Source organism: Molothrus aeneus, chromosome 7, assembly GCF_037042795.1.
Source record: "Molothrus aeneus isolate 106 chromosome 7, BPBGC_Maene_1.0, whole genome shotgun sequence".
NCBI classification, from domain to species: Eukaryota; Metazoa; Chordata; class Aves; order Passeriformes; family Icteridae; genus Molothrus; species Molothrus aeneus.
In genome coordinates this window covers 14,537,738-14,555,805 of record NC_089652.1, presented here as the reverse complement: position 1 = coordinate 14,555,805, position 18,068 = coordinate 14,537,738, and the positions used below count along the sequence as shown (strand labels likewise).

Below are 18,068 nucleotides of genomic sequence, written 5' to 3'. Positions count from 1 at the left end.
TTTAGTTTCCTAATGTTACATTTTGTAAGTCTAATTCAATCTTGACACCAAAGGATTGTTCTTACTTTAAATAAAATGCTTGGGGATGGGGATTATTTATGATAATGCCAGTGCCAGTGAGATTTTATGGCTGTGCTTCTAAGCTGAAATCCACTTTGAAGGTTGACTGAGTGCTAGCACAGGAGTCAGACCCGGCTGGCTGTTTGATGGCTGCATGTTAAATTTAACGACTTCAAACCACTGCCTTGTCCAACAAGTCGGGCTTGTCTGATAGCTGGACTCTGAACTGCCCTGCAGGGAATTTTTGCCTTCAGAGCATGGAATGTGACCCTACCAAGAGCCTCGGGTGGATCCAGCTTTTGTTTTAGGAACTAATACTTCCTGAACATATCTGTAAAATTCTACTGAGCTTTGCCCTTCCAGTTCTTTGCCTGAAGCCTTAGTAGAAATGGAAGTTAGTACTAAATCTAAAATAAGCCCTTTATATAAATACATAAACAGTGTTGGTTTGAAAGCTTGGGTAAATGTACAGGCACAGGGCTGAAGACTTTCAATTGGGAGGACTTCAGTGCTAGTTTTCTGTAAAATGTTTTCATTTAACTGAGAACTAGCTGTAAGACTAGTACTACCTGGCTTCTTAATGGATATAAAAAACGTTACAGTGGTTCCAACATTTATTGTGACCTTCTTGCACAGATTGAAAAATAAGAGTGTATTAGAACATTTTTGTCATTCATTTAATGAGTTTCCATAGAGACTAGAAAAGGCTCTTGTAATTTCCAGACAATTCAGTGTATCAGAGACAAGAGCCTGTCCCCAGCTCCTGTAGATTTTGGTGTAGTTTCTTTTCCCTTCATTGCCTTAGAGAAGGTCCTGCCTGTCTGAAGGGCATCAGAGTAGATCCCCACTGGGCTCTGGGCTTTGCCTCAGCATGGTTCAGTGCTGAAGGTGAAGAACACCCCGTGTAAGAATAGCCTTTCTAGAGTTTATACATCCAAATTGCAAGTGTTAACACTCCATGGGAATCTTGGTAATTGGTTGGCAGAATTTAGTCACAGTACTGCAGTGCATACTGGAGACCAGTACAATTGATTTATTTAGCAAATGTTTTTTCTTTCTGGCATTGTACTATTTTAGAAAAGAAAGAAAAAAAAAACAACCAACCTAACCCTCCTCTGGCTCCTCTGGCTGTTTCATGGGAAATGGGTTTAGTGTGTTATGGTTTGGAGTGGTTTTTGAGGTTATTTTCAGTACCTGTTAGAAACACTCCACTGCTCAGGCCTGGCAGTGGTTTTTTTGGGTTTTTTTTTTTTAAGTGTAAAGAGCTGTAGCAACTCTTATTGTGCTGAGAGGATCTTGGGGAAATGGAGGCCTGAAGGGTGGTGTGTCATTGTGCTGGGTTGGGTTATTTGTTCATTTTTTTAATGAAAACCAGAGGTATTTAGGGAAGGGAAGGAACAAGGAAGTACTTTCACTTTCAGCTGCTCTGAGCTATATTTGATTTAATAGGCACAAAGGACTTGTTTTTCATTAGTGCAGGTGAGTGACTGCTATAGCACTTTCAAAGGCCTTCATTACAATGGACTGAGCTCAGAAGCATAAGCTTAGCTTCTGCAAACTTGTGGCTATTAACAAATTTTTATATTCCTGGGCTCTTTATTTTGTTTTTCAGTGGTTTTTTCATAGACTTTTGTTACAATGACAACTTTAAGATAGCTTTGTTAAAACTCTAGTTGTTTCCATGTATCACTATGAAAAGAAATGCTGTCTGAAGTTCTATTTTACCTTCTTGGAGTTCAAGCCATGGGGAAATTATCTTCCAGAAGTTTTAAGGCATGCAGTTTCTATATGTGAATTGTTAGTCAAATAAATTACATAAATTTGGCCTGCAGAAAAGCCAGGCAGGTTTCAGGTAAATAAATTAAAAGCTTAGGCTTGTAACTTAGAAGGCTTTAAGGCTTCAGAAAACAGCATTTTTTATCTTGTAGTAATTGAAAAGTTGTAACTGGTGAAAGGCATTTTATTACCTCTTAGAAGCTTCTTCCTGCTTTTACTGCTTCTGCACCAATCAAAAATATCCTTCTTGATTTCTTGCTGATCTAAGAGGACGTGTGTGCAGAGTGTGTGTGGTGGGGCTGGAAAAGAATACCAATCCTCACATTGGTTTATCACAGTTTAGCCTTGTGGTGTATTACCAAAGCATACAGTGCTTTGTAAACTGTGCTCTCCAAGTGCATCTTCAACCAGCACCACAGAAAACAATTTGGAGCTGTTTTCTGACATACAGCCTCCAGCTGCCTGTCTGCAGAATGATAACAAAAGAGTAATTTTCAAAGAGGGGAAATACATTCCATAGTTTTTGCTGCTTCCTTAGGAGGACCACAGATGTGATGTAGTAGCTCACAATTTACAGTGAATCAGGTGGAGCTGAGGTTGCAGTTCATTGATTTGTTGCCCTCAGTAGCATCATGGATCCCATGGGATGCTCTCTTCTGACACCTAGTAACACAGATATTTGTCATATTGCAACATGTACTGGCTTGGAAAGTTAATCTGGCACTGGAGAACACAAATGTATTAATGTTAAATTAAGATTAATTTGTGTTCTGCTCTTAATATGGTTTACCACTTCTGTTGTGGGACAATAGAGGATTGTTGAAAAGGTAAGTGGGGGGGGAGGACTTAACAGAAATACATTCTTTTTCACTTTTCATTCCATCAAATTTAAACTCCAGATTAAGTGGGACCAGCTGACCTCAAGAAAAAGTTCAGTTCAAGGTAAAGATGCTGGGTAGGATAATTGCATTATACATAAAATCACAGTGTAAACAAAACAGCTGATACCTGTTATTGCAGCCTGGTTTTATTATGAACTTGGAATATTAAACCACTGTAAAAAGACTGTCCTAAACTATGATACCTTTGGTTTGGAAGAATGTAAGGTGCATCTGATTCACATAGGCAGATCTTCAGAAAGGTTGTATGTATTTAGCTGTGTTTTAGGACATTTATATATACTTTGCCAAGGGTAACATTTACCATTTTCAGTTTCCTTTCCTAAAACTACTTCAGTAAAATCTAGGTTTTCTTGGAGCTTTCAACAGGAGACTGGTGCCTAATAAAGAAAAATGAAAACCTGGGCCAGATTTGAAGTTAAAAAGCTGTTTATAGCTTCTGTTTCTAACATTATTGACATAACTTACATGAAATATTTTAATTGTAGCCCATTTGCTAAATATTTTGTCACTTTTTCCTGGAATGAACTTTTGCTTCACAAGTCTTCATTTTTGTTCATTTCTGGAAAGGAGGCATGCCTCTGTTAGCTGGTGTATAATGGAGATCTATTTCTTGGTGTTTCTCATGTTGCTAAGTGATCTTGTTTACTTTTTTGCCTTCATGATTTTTTTAAAAAAAATTTGTCCAGGTGGTTTGGAGTTAGTGATGGAAATATCTAGATTTGACTCTGAGTCAACTGTTGCATAAACTGTTTTCTGCTGGCACATACCAGTAGTGCTACCTGGTATTTTGATATAAAATCTGATTATTTTAGTAACTTGGAATATTACATTATTAATTGACTGGCAGGGGATTGAGATGAAGGGAGTTGGGTTGAATTGTGTGCTGCAGGAATAATCAAACAGTACAGCAGTTCTTGGTTTTTACCAGGAGCTGGAGGAGTTCTAGTGGCAGAGCAAATTGAGCAGGCTGTGTTCTACAGGTAGGCAAAAACTTCTGGCTGTTTCATAACATGTGGTTTACTCTTGCCATCTGTCTAAGTGCTATTTCTTGCAAATTTTGTCTGCCAGTGTTCTCTTATTCCCAGTCTGTACTGATAGCTTTGCAAAGGCATTGGAGTTCAAAGATAAAGAAGCTTGAAACTCATTTAGGCTGTATCATTAAAAAGGAGCAAGCAGGCATTTAATATAACTTTGTCTTTTGCCCTACCCTTCCCCTTTTCTCATCCTTGACTTTTGTTAAAGCAATTTTAAGTCAGATAGTGTTGTTATTTGCACATCTTCTTTCATGGTAACCAAGAAAACAGGTTTTTTACACAAGTTTACTGTTAGCAATTAGGAATGAGCCTGAGTTGTGTCAACAAAAAATTTTTATTTGGGAACATGAATCTAGTATTTCTTGTTGGATTTCAAGGAGAAGCTTCTCATGTCAACGAAGAAGCAGTTTGTTCAACAGGGAAAAAGTCTCTTTTAAGTTCAGTTTTTGCACGTGTATATGGCCATTTTCATCAGAGTCATGGACACATGGATATGGCAACATTTCTGTTCATTACTTCCTGTAGTTGCTTTGTCCTTTGTAGCCTGAGCTCTGTTGTAATTACTAAAATGGTATCCTGGTTTCTCTTGTCTATATGATCCTGTGAAATAGTTTGCTTTCAGCTAAAATTACTTATTGTGAAATGCAAGAAAGTTAAAGCTTTGAACATGTGAACATTTTTGAAAAGCTGGGCTGTCTGAAGACAGTGTCTTCTACTACTTCTAAATCATTCTTTTAGGCAAGTCTTATTTCTTGTCTAACTTTTGGGTTGATTTTCAATATGTTTGATGTCTGAACCTGAGAAATGTGTATTCTATGCTCACCTACTTGTGATAATCGAACAAACTCTGTAGCTTAAAGCAGTATCTTGGAAACCTTGAAATTATTCTTTATCTCAACTGCTTCCTTCATTCTGTGTTTTGCAATTCCACGTTGAGAACAATTGGTAGGTGTGTTTAAGATTAGTTAACCATTTGGTAGGTGAGTGCATATTAAACATGAGAACAAGGCTACATTACACTTTCAGAACATAGTGCTGTTTTGACAAATTTTTAACAGAAAAAGAAAGGAAGTGATTACTTAAATAATTGAAAAGTGAATAAAAGCAGAGATGAGGAGAAGAAAGATTATGAAGGAGGGAGAGATTAGGAATTAAACAGAGGAAGGGAAAATAAAACAACAAGGAAAAATGAATAAGAAAATGCCATAAAGTCAGCAGAACTGAATAATCAGATGAGATATGTATCTAGCTGAAGGTTTTATTTGGCACCTGTTGTCACAGTACCTGAACACATTTTATATATAATTAATAGTCATAGTGAAGTAAATTGTGTCTGGATGTTTGTGACACTTCTTGCTTGAGTTGAGGATGGCTTTTGGGGACACAGAGAAGGGTAAAGGTTTAGAATGAGAAGGGGGTTCCCATGCTTTGTAACTCCTGTACATGCTGTGGAAAGATGCTCTGGGAAGAGCTTTGCACCACTTGAGGTTCTGGATTTATGTGTTTATTTTATTCTGAGGTTGTTTTTTTGTTTTGTTTGTGTGTTTTTTTAAAACTTTGTTTTGTTTGATTTCTTTCCCTCGTGGAGGGCTCTTTCTTAGGTAGCTATTTTACACTGACAGGACTCTCTGTCAGTCTTTCTTGGTGACTTTCTTTTACATTGACATTGCTGCAGAAGAGTGTGTGTGTGTTAGAGATATTCACTGTTTGCTCTTCAGTCTTAACTCTACAGGGAAACATTATCTTATTTGGGAACATCTGTGGTAGTATAAAGGCAACAAACAAAAGGGAGGAGATACAGAAGAGGAAAAAAGATAAAGAAAAATGTTTTCAACTTCTGCAAAATGTTATAAATTATGGAGTGGATTCAGAAATCATTTGTAATCTCAAATACTTCAGGCAAAAATTTTAAAACTGTTTTGAAAATTATTTGTAGTGTAGAATGGGACTATGTGCATGTGTGTTAATGAACAAGACTGCACAGTCCTGGCAAAGGAATATGTTAGCTATGGGCTGGCAGCTTGTTTTTGAAAATTAAGCAGCTTGACTTCTAAAGTAAGACTACCTCAAATGCATATTTTGACAGCATTTCCCTGTGTGTTTGCAGTGGTCTAGGATCTGTCCTAGTTCCTGGGGCAGTGTCTAGCCCTGAGGGACTGCTGGTCACAAACACAGTCTTTGTGCTCTACTGGGAACAAATAGGAAGCTTAAATATAATTTTAATCTGTTAATAGCTATCTAATATGCAAGTCATAGTTTCTACATTGTTTTTTCTGAACACCATCTGTCTCTAATCTGCTATTATCTGCCATATTGACCTATGAGTGAAGCAAAAAGGAAATTATTTTGTGATTAGGATTGCTGTTAGGGCTCTTACTTAGTTTTATGAGCCATAAGGAGTGTTGTGTACTAGTATCTATGGTGTCAAGACTAGAACACATTCTAGTAAGTTTGTAAAGCTGGTATGGATGACTCTAGAGAATAAGTTAAGATTGTTTATGAGGGGAAAAGCTAAAATGCTTTGGTTGACACTGGTGCCAAGAAGAGGAGATGCATAAACTATTGAATAGAGCAGAAATGTCCCATCAGCACAACGTGGCTGAACATTTCCAAGTACACAGGTGGTCGTTTTTTCTTTTGGTTCTAAAAAATGTGTATTCTCTCATTTCACCCAGTTGAAATGCATTAAATAGAAACTTTTTATTTGTGGCAGCATTACAGAGTTGTTGATAGATGACCTTGAGTGCAATATTGCCTAATGTTCTCTTTCTTTTTACAGAAAGACCCAGATTACCTGAAGCTCTGGTTGGATAGTTTTGTGTCTAGCTATGAACAGTTTCTGGATGTGGACTTTGAGAAGCTGCCAACGAGGTATGTAGAATTACAGACCTGTTTATCTTTCCCTGATACCTGAAACAGACCTGGCTGAGAGCCCAGTCCTCTTCAATGGCAGTGCTGCCTTTAAACAAAAGTAAGTTTTTTAGTTGTCAAGTGGCACTCCCATTCATTTGAAGGTCGAGTTGGGTTGGGAATGATGAAATTAGGCAAATACTGGTATTTACATTGTATTAGGAAATTGGCCATGAGTACTTCTTGTTCTTCTTCATAGAAATATAATTGTTATTCCTTGTATTCGGTATAATTCTTTTGAATAAGTATTCATTTAATGTTGCATATGAAGTAGTGTTTACTATCTGCATCAGCAGTGACAGAAGAGAAGCAAGATATAGATAAAGAATTTGTAATTTTATTTCAGGGTTTGCTTTAAGATTAAGGATGAATGAAATTCTCAATGAAAGATTTGGCTATCTTAGCTGAAAACATGTAAAAATTAAAACATGCACCAGTTATAGACTTTAGAGTGATTTCCTTGCATCCATGAAGACTTCAGGGTAAGAGTATTGCTGACATCCCTCATGTTGCTGACCAAAAGCTCCCACTTAAAATCATGAGTCTATTGGAGCCTAATTTCAGAGTTTCATATTTAGTATTTTAAATTTGTATGCTGTGTTATCATGATTGTGTTTTCATGTCTGACTTTGAAAATGAGGAGTAAAAACTTAGGCATTGGATGTTTTCTGTTGCTTTTGAGGTGCTTGGATGAACTAGGGATTTTAAGAAAAACCAAATGTAAAGGATTCAGACTTCATGAGAGCTGGTGTCAGTATTACAGCTTATACCACCAATGCTCTTTGAAAGCACAGAATGGTGCTCCTTGCATGTGGCTGCATTCCAAGCCCTGTTGAAATCAATGGAAATTCTTTAATGGGCTTTGGGTCAGATGCTGTTTGAAGTGCAAGTGATAGCCTCAACTGTTACAAAGAAAGGAAGAATGCTGCAACTGCATCTCAGCAGATAAAAGCTGGACTTCCCAGCTCTTTGTATTAAAATTTTCCTCATAATGCCTCTATGAGAGCAAAATATATAGTGCAATTACCAGTAAGCAAGACCTTCAAGTTAATTCTGTGCTTTTTCTAAAAATTTATTTCTTTCTAGTGTCAAAAATGCATCTTACTATGTTTAGTTAAGGAGAAAAGTTTGTCCTTTGACACAGGTTATCTTTAACATACTGTTTAGTATTGAAATATGAACACTGGAGGATAAAAATCTCTTGGTACTTTGATTTTAAGTTTTTTAATTTATTTGTACTCTCAGTTTAAGTGGTTTTTAGTGTATGTGTTCATGGTTTTCATGTTGGGTTTTTTTTCAGCAACATAAAGCTTAATTATGCAGAACAGTAGTAGCATCTTCATTGTTATAAATGGTGACTTTAGTGAGTGTAAAAATAATGTGTTTTTCTGAGCTTAATGACAGGATTAGTGACTTAGTCTGGAGGAATAGAACCATGTGGATTTAGGCTTATTTGTGTAACAGATGCAAAGAAAAAGCATCAAAACAACATAGGGATGAAGGCAGATCCTTCCTGTGCTTTTATGTCTGCAATAAGCAAACCCATGGTGCTCAGATACTAGAGTTAATGAAGAATTGCAGTTTCTGCCTATACGTGCATTTGTGATATAATCAGGCATGTGAAAGTGGCATCTTTTTGGGCTGTGTCAATTTGTATTGCAGGCCTTTACATTGTGAAAACAGTATTACTGGGCCCATGAAAAAAAAAAGTAGGTCAGTGTGGAACTGTCAAATGCTGATTTCCAGTGAGTCCAGGGACCACAGGCCCCTGTGGACTCACTTTATGTTTTTTTTTTTTGTTTAACTGGATTCCTTATTAGACAACTAGTTCTGTCTGTTGGTCTTAAAAAAGCCTGATACTAGCTAAAATGAGACTGCACCAATAACTGCACCAATATTCTTTTCTTCCATCTATGAATCTTGGTGGTTTTACAGCTGTATGCCTGCAAGACCTTGTGTAGTGAAGGGCTAATGCCAGGAAATAATGAGAAACTGTTTAGGGAGAAGGCTTGTACAGATTGCTGGACACAACTAACTTTTGGATTACAGGCATGACATTTTGTGTCAATCTAAAACATATGTGGGGGTTTTTAGCATCCAAGAAAATACCAGTTAAGGAATTTAAAGATTCTATTACAAGTTTGGATTTGGGTTTTTTTCCTTCCTGAAAGAAGGACTCTTAATTGGCAGTGTCACTTGCTGATTTAACTCATAAGGGTTTTTTTTCCCCCTATAAATTAGAATATCTAATTTCCTGAAGTCTGCTTTGGAAATGTGAAAGATGCTAAGCAGTACAGAATTAGGAAACCTCTAAATATAATGTGTGAGTGTACTCACTATGATTTGACTGTATAAGTAGAGCTTATACAGTTATGCAGCTTATACAGCTTCAGTTCTACCCCATCTTTGTGCCTCTACTCTGTATGAAATGGCTCATTGATGATGTTATAATTGATTTTGCTGAAAAGGTGAATATAGCTATGCTAATGGTTTGATCATTGAGCACAAAAGACCAACACACCTGTCTGTTATTTCCCTCAAAATGTGTATCCATGTCATATGTATTTACCATAAAAAGGATAAAATCTCTACCAGCTGGTGTGAGGATTTTTTCTCCTCATTGGAGAGGAATTGTCATTTGATTCAATACTTTTAAAAATAACAAAGGCCTCCAGAGTGTTTGTCATACTTTTCTGCTTTTGGTTTGCATGATCTTGAGCAAAGGAATTTAAAGGAAGCTCATGCAAAGTACCATAGAAACCGTATTTTATTACTTGCTGATTTCAAACCCACATAAAAATGATGCAGAAATCATGGTAAGAATGCTGATTACATGGTTTGTGTGATTGCATGGTGATTGTTGAAAAGTAAAGCCTGGTTTGCCACAGCAGTTTTTACCACTGGCGGAGGAGAGTTCCCAGTGTGTGTTTGAGCTGGAATTGATGCCTCCGAAGTGGAGGTGGTTCAGTTCCCTTCCAGACCCCTGACAGAGGTCATATGGCTGCATAACCATGCTAACATCATGAAGGAAATTACAAACAAAAGGATCCCAAATGCGTCAAGTTCTTTCTTATATTTTTGAGGTAGAGTACCAGCAGTCAAGTAACAATGTCAGATAGAGTATGTATTTTATATTCATTTTTTTCCTTCCTTTTGGAGTACTTACTTTAAACAATGACTCTGGTCGGGAAAAATTGGTACTACATGTCAACAAATTTAAATCCTTGTTTAAATCTAAGGTTTTTTGGTGGTATAGTAGTAATTTGGTCTGGGGTGAAAACAAGCTTGATTGGTTATAAATATTTACATTTATTTATATACTCTACAGTGTATTAATTTTGTGTAATGCCAGTTAGGATTTCTCATGCTGGTCTCACACATCTCTCCCAAATTGTCATGGGTTGTGCAACACAGGCAGCTACTGCAAAGAAAACATTCTTTGGGATGTGAGGCATGAAGGGTATGCTATTTGCTCTCTTGTAAAGCATTTCATGATCTTACTGAAAAAGACTTGTTGGCCATTTTAGGGAATTAACTTCTGGAAATATGATTTCAGCTGTCAAAAATTACAGTTTTCCTAATACTAAGAGGGAATTATCAGAATCTGAAATACAGAATCTGAATTATCAGATCATGAGAAACCATGCTTTTAATTCCAGAGTGAATCTGCCAGCATCTTGAGGGGTGAAGTTGCTATCACAGAATTTAAATTTATTTCTTGGCATTTGTGTTGGAAAAAAAGCAGTTGCTCTCAGTTTTGTGGTTTGTGTTGCTTTCAGTTTAGAGCCTTGGCTATAAAATTTGTGTTACAATTGAGTTACAATTGTGCTCTGAATCCCTTGAGATTCTGAATTCCACAATCTGAAAAGCAAATTGCACAGCTGTGTGAGGGGGCAAAGGAATGAAGTAGGTAGTGATCTGTATAAGTGTAGGTAGCATTTGTTTTCTAGGATATGGGAGCTTCCTGTCACTTACACCTGTCTAGGTGTTTTACTAAACCGGGCCTCTGATTTTCCCTCCTATAAAGGCTTCCTTTTCAACATTAGAAGCTAAACAATGGTTGTTCCCCATTTTCCTTAAATAATAGAGTCATATTGTATAGGGTCAGTCACTGCATTTCTACACATCTTTTTTGTGGTTTTTCTCACGTAGGTGAAATGTGCACAGCAGTCATATTAGTGAGGGTTTGAGCTTGCTGAATTTTTTTGTTGTAGCTTTCCTCTGGCTTTGGCTATGTTGGAGGCTTTTGTAAGCTCTAAGGCTCTTGCCTGTGTCTTCCTTTTCCTTCATAGAGTTCATAGAGGATGTGTCAGACTAAATAGCTGCTGCCAAAGGCTAACTGTTTTTAGCATGTGCAACAGTGGATAAACAATTCTCATCCCAAAAAATGTTCTTACAGTTCTGTAGATTTCTATACTGTTATTGAAATGGGTTTCCTTATGGTTGTTCCTGGGTCATTTTCTTATTTGGTTTTGGATCATTGGAAAAAAGAATTAAACCACAAATAAACCCATTCTTTTCTTCATGTCTTGGTTCTCACTGGCGTGTTTCTAAAAATGTTTTAGTTTGCAGAAAACAATAGGCAAAAGATAATTTTGCATGGCTTTTTGAAATTTGTTAGAACAACGTGAGGTTCACTGTAGATGAATACCAACTGGGCTTCAATAACTATGCAGTAATTGGCATCTCATTTATTTGGACACTTTTAATCTAGAAAGTAGAAAATGTTCTTCCAAATATGTTTTGTTCTCATGTTTCATTCCACTGTGACTGTCCCTGGGGATTTCCCAGGCCACCTTTTTATCTGGTGAAGATCATGCAATTTCTTTGTGGCAATTAAGGCAGCTCATTGCATGGAGGAGGATTTAGGAAGCCACTTAATGAATTTTAACACTTTTTTTTTTTTTTAATGTAGCTCATTGCTGGGGAAAAGAAAGCTCAGACTGGTGTATTGCCACCAGACGTTTCTGTGTGGCTCATTAGGAAGTGTTTGTGATGTGTCAGCTGGGTGACCTTTCCCACAGAACTTCACTGGAACACCACATGAGTGCATGGGAATCGATTGGCAGCTTGGCATTTGTATGATTAACAATTTTGTGTCTGGCTTTTTTTATTAGGGTGGATGACATTCCACCGGGAATCTCGCTGCTTCCTGATAACATTCTTCAGGTCCTCAGGCTCCAGTTGCTACAGTGTGTCCAGAAAATGTCAGATGGCCTGGAAGAGCAGCAGCAGACTCTGTCACTTTTACTTGTGAAATTCTTTATCATCCTTTGCAGGTATTTGTTCCAATTGGTACCTCAGCAAGGCTGTTGTTTTGGTTAAGAAATCTTGATGCAGCCTATAAATATCGATTTTAATGACACATAGTATGTGATTTGATACATTCCAGTAGGTACAGAGAAATAACACTTCTCACAATCTTCAGAATAAAGGTAGAGGGAATAAAAGAGAGAGAGGGGAGCAATGCAATGATCTTAGCAATAATGTTTGCAATGGAAATAGAAGGGGTTTAAACTCTAAATTCTTTGTAGCTGTAGAAGATAAATCTGTGGGAATTCAAGATATGATGTACCTCGTATAAGAAATACTTTTAAAAGAAAAGGTGCACTCTAACAACTGTTAGCTATGAAATAACTCAAGAGAATTGTACAGGACGAACTGTTGCACATTCTTAACATGCTTATAATTCCATAAACAGCTTGTGAAACTTATTATTACACTACTCATGCAGCTGATTTCCTTCTGAAACTTCCGCCTGATAGTGTAATTCTGTTGACACAAATGAATAAACTGTTTTTAGGGATCTACTCCTCACTATTTCTTCAGTTTGCTGTTGCAAAATGCTATTAGAGAGAGGAAGGAGATAAAATATAATAGAGAATCTCCTTTACTGAGGAGTATTTGAAGCAGCATTTTTGAATACTTTGTCTCACCGTACCTCTGAAACAATTCAAAGAGCTGGCAGTGTTTAAATACCCTGGAGTATTGAATATAAGCTGAGTGGATGGTGGTAATGTGTTTCTGAATTACAAACTGGTGTCACCTTTACTTGCTGAAAAGTTATTCTATATCATCGCTTTGGTATTTGATCTTTGTAACTTCAGAACTGAGAAATTCTTAGTTGTTGTTGCTTTATTTTCTAAAATAATTTATTAGATGTTTGTTTTGCTCCAGGGAATTTAAAGTGAGAAATTTAAAGTTTCTAGGTTATATGTTTCCTAAAGTTTTAGAAAGTGTGTGCACTAGTAAAGGGGAAGTTATTGTCTTTGTTATCAGATGCCATTTCTGAGCTTTCTATTTAGGGTGTCCTGGGAATTTGCTTAACCTCTGAAACCCCAAATTCCAGATGGAATTGGCCTGTAGCAGAGTGATTTGAATCTTTCTTCCTGTTAGATGAAAACTCGTGAGCTCTGTAATGGTGACAGAAATAAACATTTAAGTATGTGCAGTCTTTTGGAGACTATTTTTGAAATGCTGGTATGAATATAGACAGAATGCTAAAGCAAACATTGTTTGAACTAGCTTCAAATGATACACAGTGTACAATCTGTGGTTTTTATGTTGTCTTTGCAGGAATTTGGCTAATGTGGAAGAGATTGGGATGTGTTCATACATTAACCATGTTATCACCATGACTACATTGTACATTCAACAGGTACATGGTTAATAATTCCTGTCTGTATTTTTGCCATCTCCTGCTTCGTTTTATGTGATCTGCTCTTTCAGTAATAGTGGGGAACAATTCATAGACTCAGAACTGTTCTGGGGGAGATCAAGATTAATTTTCAACTTCTGGAAATTTTCTGACCATAGCTTTCTTTTTCTTCTCAGTTAAAAAGCAAAACAAAAGAAAAAGAAGTGGAGGATCAGACCCCCATAGAAGAATTTGTGAGACATGCATTGGCTTTCTGTGAAAGCCTGTATGATCCGTATCGGAACTGGAGGCAGCGAATTGCAGGGTATGTGTGGATTAGCACAGGATGGTAAATACTCTGGTTTATGAGAGCTTTAACCATCAATCAGTATAATCACACCACAGAAATGTGTTATGCTTTCTCAAACTGGATAGATTTAAATAATTTTCAAAAATTATAATATTTTTACTGTTAATACTAAAGTTAAAACAATTAAATTTGAGGATATATCAAGAGGTGGTTGGTTGCAACTGATCACCACGAAGGTACTTACATTATGTTCTCCTTCCAAAAACTGACCATTTTTCTAAATTAGTGGAACAAAGCCAAAAGGAATGTGATGGGCAGACCTGCTTGAAATAGGGTAAAAGAACTTATTGAAGTTCACAGTGTAGATAACTTACATCTTTGAAAATGAGTTTATAAGTGTAGCAATAGAATTACAGCCCTTTAATTTGACTATGTGTTCTCACCAGCCTAATGAACTCATAATAATGTTTTCGGCCCATTTAAAATGGCTTGGTCAAGGAATGTGGCATTCTAGCTGGTGGCTTAGTTGCAATAAGCAGGGACTAAATAAGAGATTGCTGGTTTTTTTAAATTTTATTTTTTTAACTAAACCATTTTGTAAAATGTTAAGTATTTTTAAGTGCAGACTGAATATGGGATTAGCTGTGATTCATGTCTTCAGGATGAAATACTACTTCACTATTCTTTTTCATCCTGTAAGCAAAAGATAACTCCTGATTTATGGCAACATTTTCTACTATGTCGTATTATAAATCCACATTATAAGTAATAAATTAATAAGTAAGTAATAAACAAAGGTATCATATCTAATTTCTTTGGTGTATGTTTTTAATGTAATTGCAGACGTTTCCTTAGTACAGTTGAAAGGAGCAGACAGAAGTATAAACCAGCTTCCCTCACTGTTGAGTTTGTCCCTTTTTTTTACCGTAAGTATTACTTAACAACCTGTTAAAAATAGTTTTCTGTCGAGGAATGAACTTAGTGAGCCCAAGTAACTTTCTCCTAAGCATGCCTGATAATGTTCAAGTCATTTACTTGCTTTCTGAGACTGAATGTAGCAGGTTACTTTATTTTCTGTGTTTCTTCTTGGCTTTGAGCATCACTATTTTGTCATTCCTGCTCATCTTTGAAAGCCTTTTTCTTTATTTCTAGACTTCATTTCAGTGCCTAACATGGTTTAATAGGGTTGGTTCTGTGAACTTTCTTTTTATTGTGGTACACAGTGATTGCACATGCGATCTCTGTAGTAACTGCACTGATAACTCATGGAAAAATTATCTTAGGAGAGTGTTCATGTACTTCTGTCTCTTTAATATGCTTTAACAACTAGAAAAAATGAAACTGTGCCATTCAACTAGCAAATGCTCCTTGGCCTCGAGTTTAGGAAGCAATTTTCTCTGGTTAAGTCATTAAATATCATGATGGCTACTTTGGAATTTATGCGTTCTTATGATTACAGATTGTTTGTATGGAAGAGAAGAACTTACATGTGCGTATTCTGTACTTAAATCTCAAGAATGTGGGATATCCAGGTAGTTTGCCAGTTGAGCATACCAAAGTGCTAGTGCCTACAGAATTGAAGCTGCAGGAACAAGCTGGAGGGAAGGGCGGTGACGGAGTGAAATCAGTCCTTTTTGCAGCCATCCAATAACTTAGTTTTAATTGAAAATAAAAAAAAAAAAGAGGGATTCTATTCATGGAGTGGTAGCATTTATGAATTTGATTTTTCTAGGTTTGAGTCACAGCTCCTGTTCCTTGAGATTCCATTGCTGCATACAAAAAATAGGATAGTTGCCAAAAAGACCAAATTGTTGCTGCCGGTAAAATGCCTTTATCTACATACCAGAGCACTGGAAACCCACTCTAAAGGCTGCTACTGAGGAATATCATCTGTAGGTTCTCTCCTCTCCATTCAGTGCATTGCCCTGTGGTTCCTCCTGTCTCTTAAATACAGTATAATGTGACCGAGCTAAAAGTCTGCTCATTAGCCAGCAGATACTCATCTGCTTGTTGGCCAACTGGCAGAAAGGACAGAGTAAGAAATTGCTGAGCATGTCCCTTAAGCATCCTGCCATGCCAGGACTAATTTGAGGGGGGGGGGGTTAGTCTAGTGACTAGGAAAAACCCAGCCTAATGATTTATTCACAATCTGATAGGTACTGCTCTTTTCAATTTGCCTGTAGTTCTACAAAGATCCAGAGGCTATAAGTCAAGGAATGGTGGTACTAGCTCACTAACAGTGGCATCATCTAAGTAAGCTTTGTTCTGTTTGTAGAAGAGATTGGAAAAATAGCTCTGCCATCTTCTTTTAAAATAGGCTTAGACATTCAGTATATAATGAGAAATCTTACTTGCCAATAAGTGGCATTTCCAAAAATAATTCTTTGTAGTTTCTTGCTGCTGTGTTAGGTCTACAGTTATTGCTATAACAACAATATCCAGGTTATATCTATTGCTAAGAAGAGACGCTGAGGCTGTCTGGGACTAATTTCTATCAGATATGGCAAGAGAAGAGATGCAAGATAGTTGTCATTAAAGAAATTACTGCTAGAAAGGTTACAGATCCACGCAGGATTCTCTGACAATCTGCCTTAAAGTCAGCAAGCTCAAGAACTGTTTTTTTGAGCTACCTGCACTGCATATGGCATCAGACTTTTCATGCCAAAATTTCTCTGAACTTTACCATGCTTGATAACTGGTTGTGTGTTAGAATGTCCTTCTCTTTCTCGTTAATATGGACAAAATGGGCTCATTTTTACATTACAAATTGAGAGCAAAAGTTGTGTGTCTATAGTTCTGTCAGCTGGCATGGGAAGTTTATGCAAGCTGAAGGTGTGGCCCTGTGAATTCCTGATAAATGTGGTAATGTTGTGTTGCTTTGATAATGCTGGAATTGGTGTGTTTGTGTCTGAGTTATATAAAACAAAGTGGAGATAATACAGTTGATTTTTTTTAAATTTGTATGATAACAGGGAATAGAGGAGGGATTTTTTATTATTTGTTGGTGGGGGTTTTTTTGAGAAAAATCTTCTTTTTATTCAATCAGAATGCTTTCAAGAAAGTGAACATCTCAAGGAAAGCCTAAAATGTTGCCTGCTGCATCTCTTTGGAGCTATTGTGTCTGGTGGTCAGGTAAGGATACTTTGAACTTTTCAGCTGCTGAAACCTCCAAATGCTTGTTCTTTGTTTAAGATTTTTAAATACTCCATAACTTGTAAATGAGAAGAATTTATTATCCATGATTAATTATTTTTGTCTTAGCAACTTTGGGATCATTCTGGGCAATAATACCTAAATGCTAAAAGCTAGGTCCCAATTTCAAGTAACCATAGAAGTTTGCTGTTTAGAACAACTATGTGTTCATATGAACTTACTGTAATATCTTTAAGAAAAAATGTGCATAACTAGATTAGGAATTTCCACCTGCACAGATGGATGTTTTGTGTTCATGTGCATGAAATTGATCTATCTTACTTCCCAGTGCTGAAAGTAAGCTGTTTTCAGTAGGAGGCGTGGGGCATTACAGCTTGGAAGCTGTTTAAAGTCTTTGAAAGAACATGAGGAAATGAGGGTATTCATCAGCAGCAAAGTCAACATCCACTTTCTCACCTGACTCCTGTAAAGTCCTACTTAGTCTGGTCACAAGCAGCTGCTACTTCTGGTGATCTCCAAGAGGGTGTTTTTAAAGGTTTCCAGGGAGCTGCAAAGCCAGGCTCTGCTCCATCATGGAAGGCAAGTGGAGTCTGAGCAGGATGGCCAGCAGCAGTTTCCCTGACCAGCAAAGGGTGCACTCTCACTGCACCCAGTGATGGGAGCAGCTGTGCTGGCTGGAACCAGGATGGACCAGCCCAACCCAGCCCACCACACAAGGCTGTGGTGATAAAGCCTAAAGTCAAGCCAGGAAGTCTGGTCAGCACGTCAGAGTAAGGGTTTGCTCTGCTGGTGGTAACCAGAGTCAGTCAAGAGGCCGGTGGCTGCCAGCCCCATCCATAGCCATGAGGCAGGGCTGAGGTCAAGCTGCAGTCAAGTCAGTGGGTCAGGTTCAAGACATGACACAGCCAGGCATGGCCATGGCTGCAGTGTAGATCAAACAATAAAGGGTTGAGAGCCAAAACTTGAATGCAGCTCCCTACACAGGGCAAGGAATCCCTGACAGGGCTTCTCAAAGCCTGCCACAAGCTCAGGCTCCTGTCTCTGAGCCTAGACAGTCAGGCCCCCAGGAAGAAAGGTGAGAAAAATGCATTCAGTGCCCAGGCAAACGTTTGATGATGAGTATCTTCTTACCACACATTCTAAAGTATCATGAATCTCATAATCTAAAATGAAAACTCAGGTGAAGGTTTGCCTCAAATTAGCAGTTTATCAGGGCTAATTTAAAAGAATGTTATAACACATATTTAAATTGTATTTCCTTTTCTATATAAGCATTCCCTTTGAAA

General features: G+C 37.3%; 1 protein-coding gene across 1 annotated transcript in view; it reads left to right on the top strand.

Annotated features, from left to right (window-relative positions):
• Positions 1 to 18,068, top strand: part of NBEAL1 (neurobeachin like 1) — an 80,060-nt gene that overhangs the window by 9,192 nt on the left and 52,800 nt on the right. The window contains exons 3-8 of the mRNA XM_066553340.1: positions 6,552 to 6,643; positions 11,800 to 11,961; positions 13,259 to 13,340; positions 13,517 to 13,644; positions 14,473 to 14,555; positions 16,676 to 16,761. Of these exons, the coding sequence (XP_066409437.1) occupies positions 6,552 to 6,643; positions 11,800 to 11,961; positions 13,259 to 13,340; positions 13,517 to 13,644; positions 14,473 to 14,555; positions 16,676 to 16,761 (633 nt within the window). The remainder of the gene's footprint in view (positions 1 to 6,551; positions 6,644 to 11,799; positions 11,962 to 13,258; positions 13,341 to 13,516; positions 13,645 to 14,472; positions 14,556 to 16,675; positions 16,762 to 18,068) is intronic.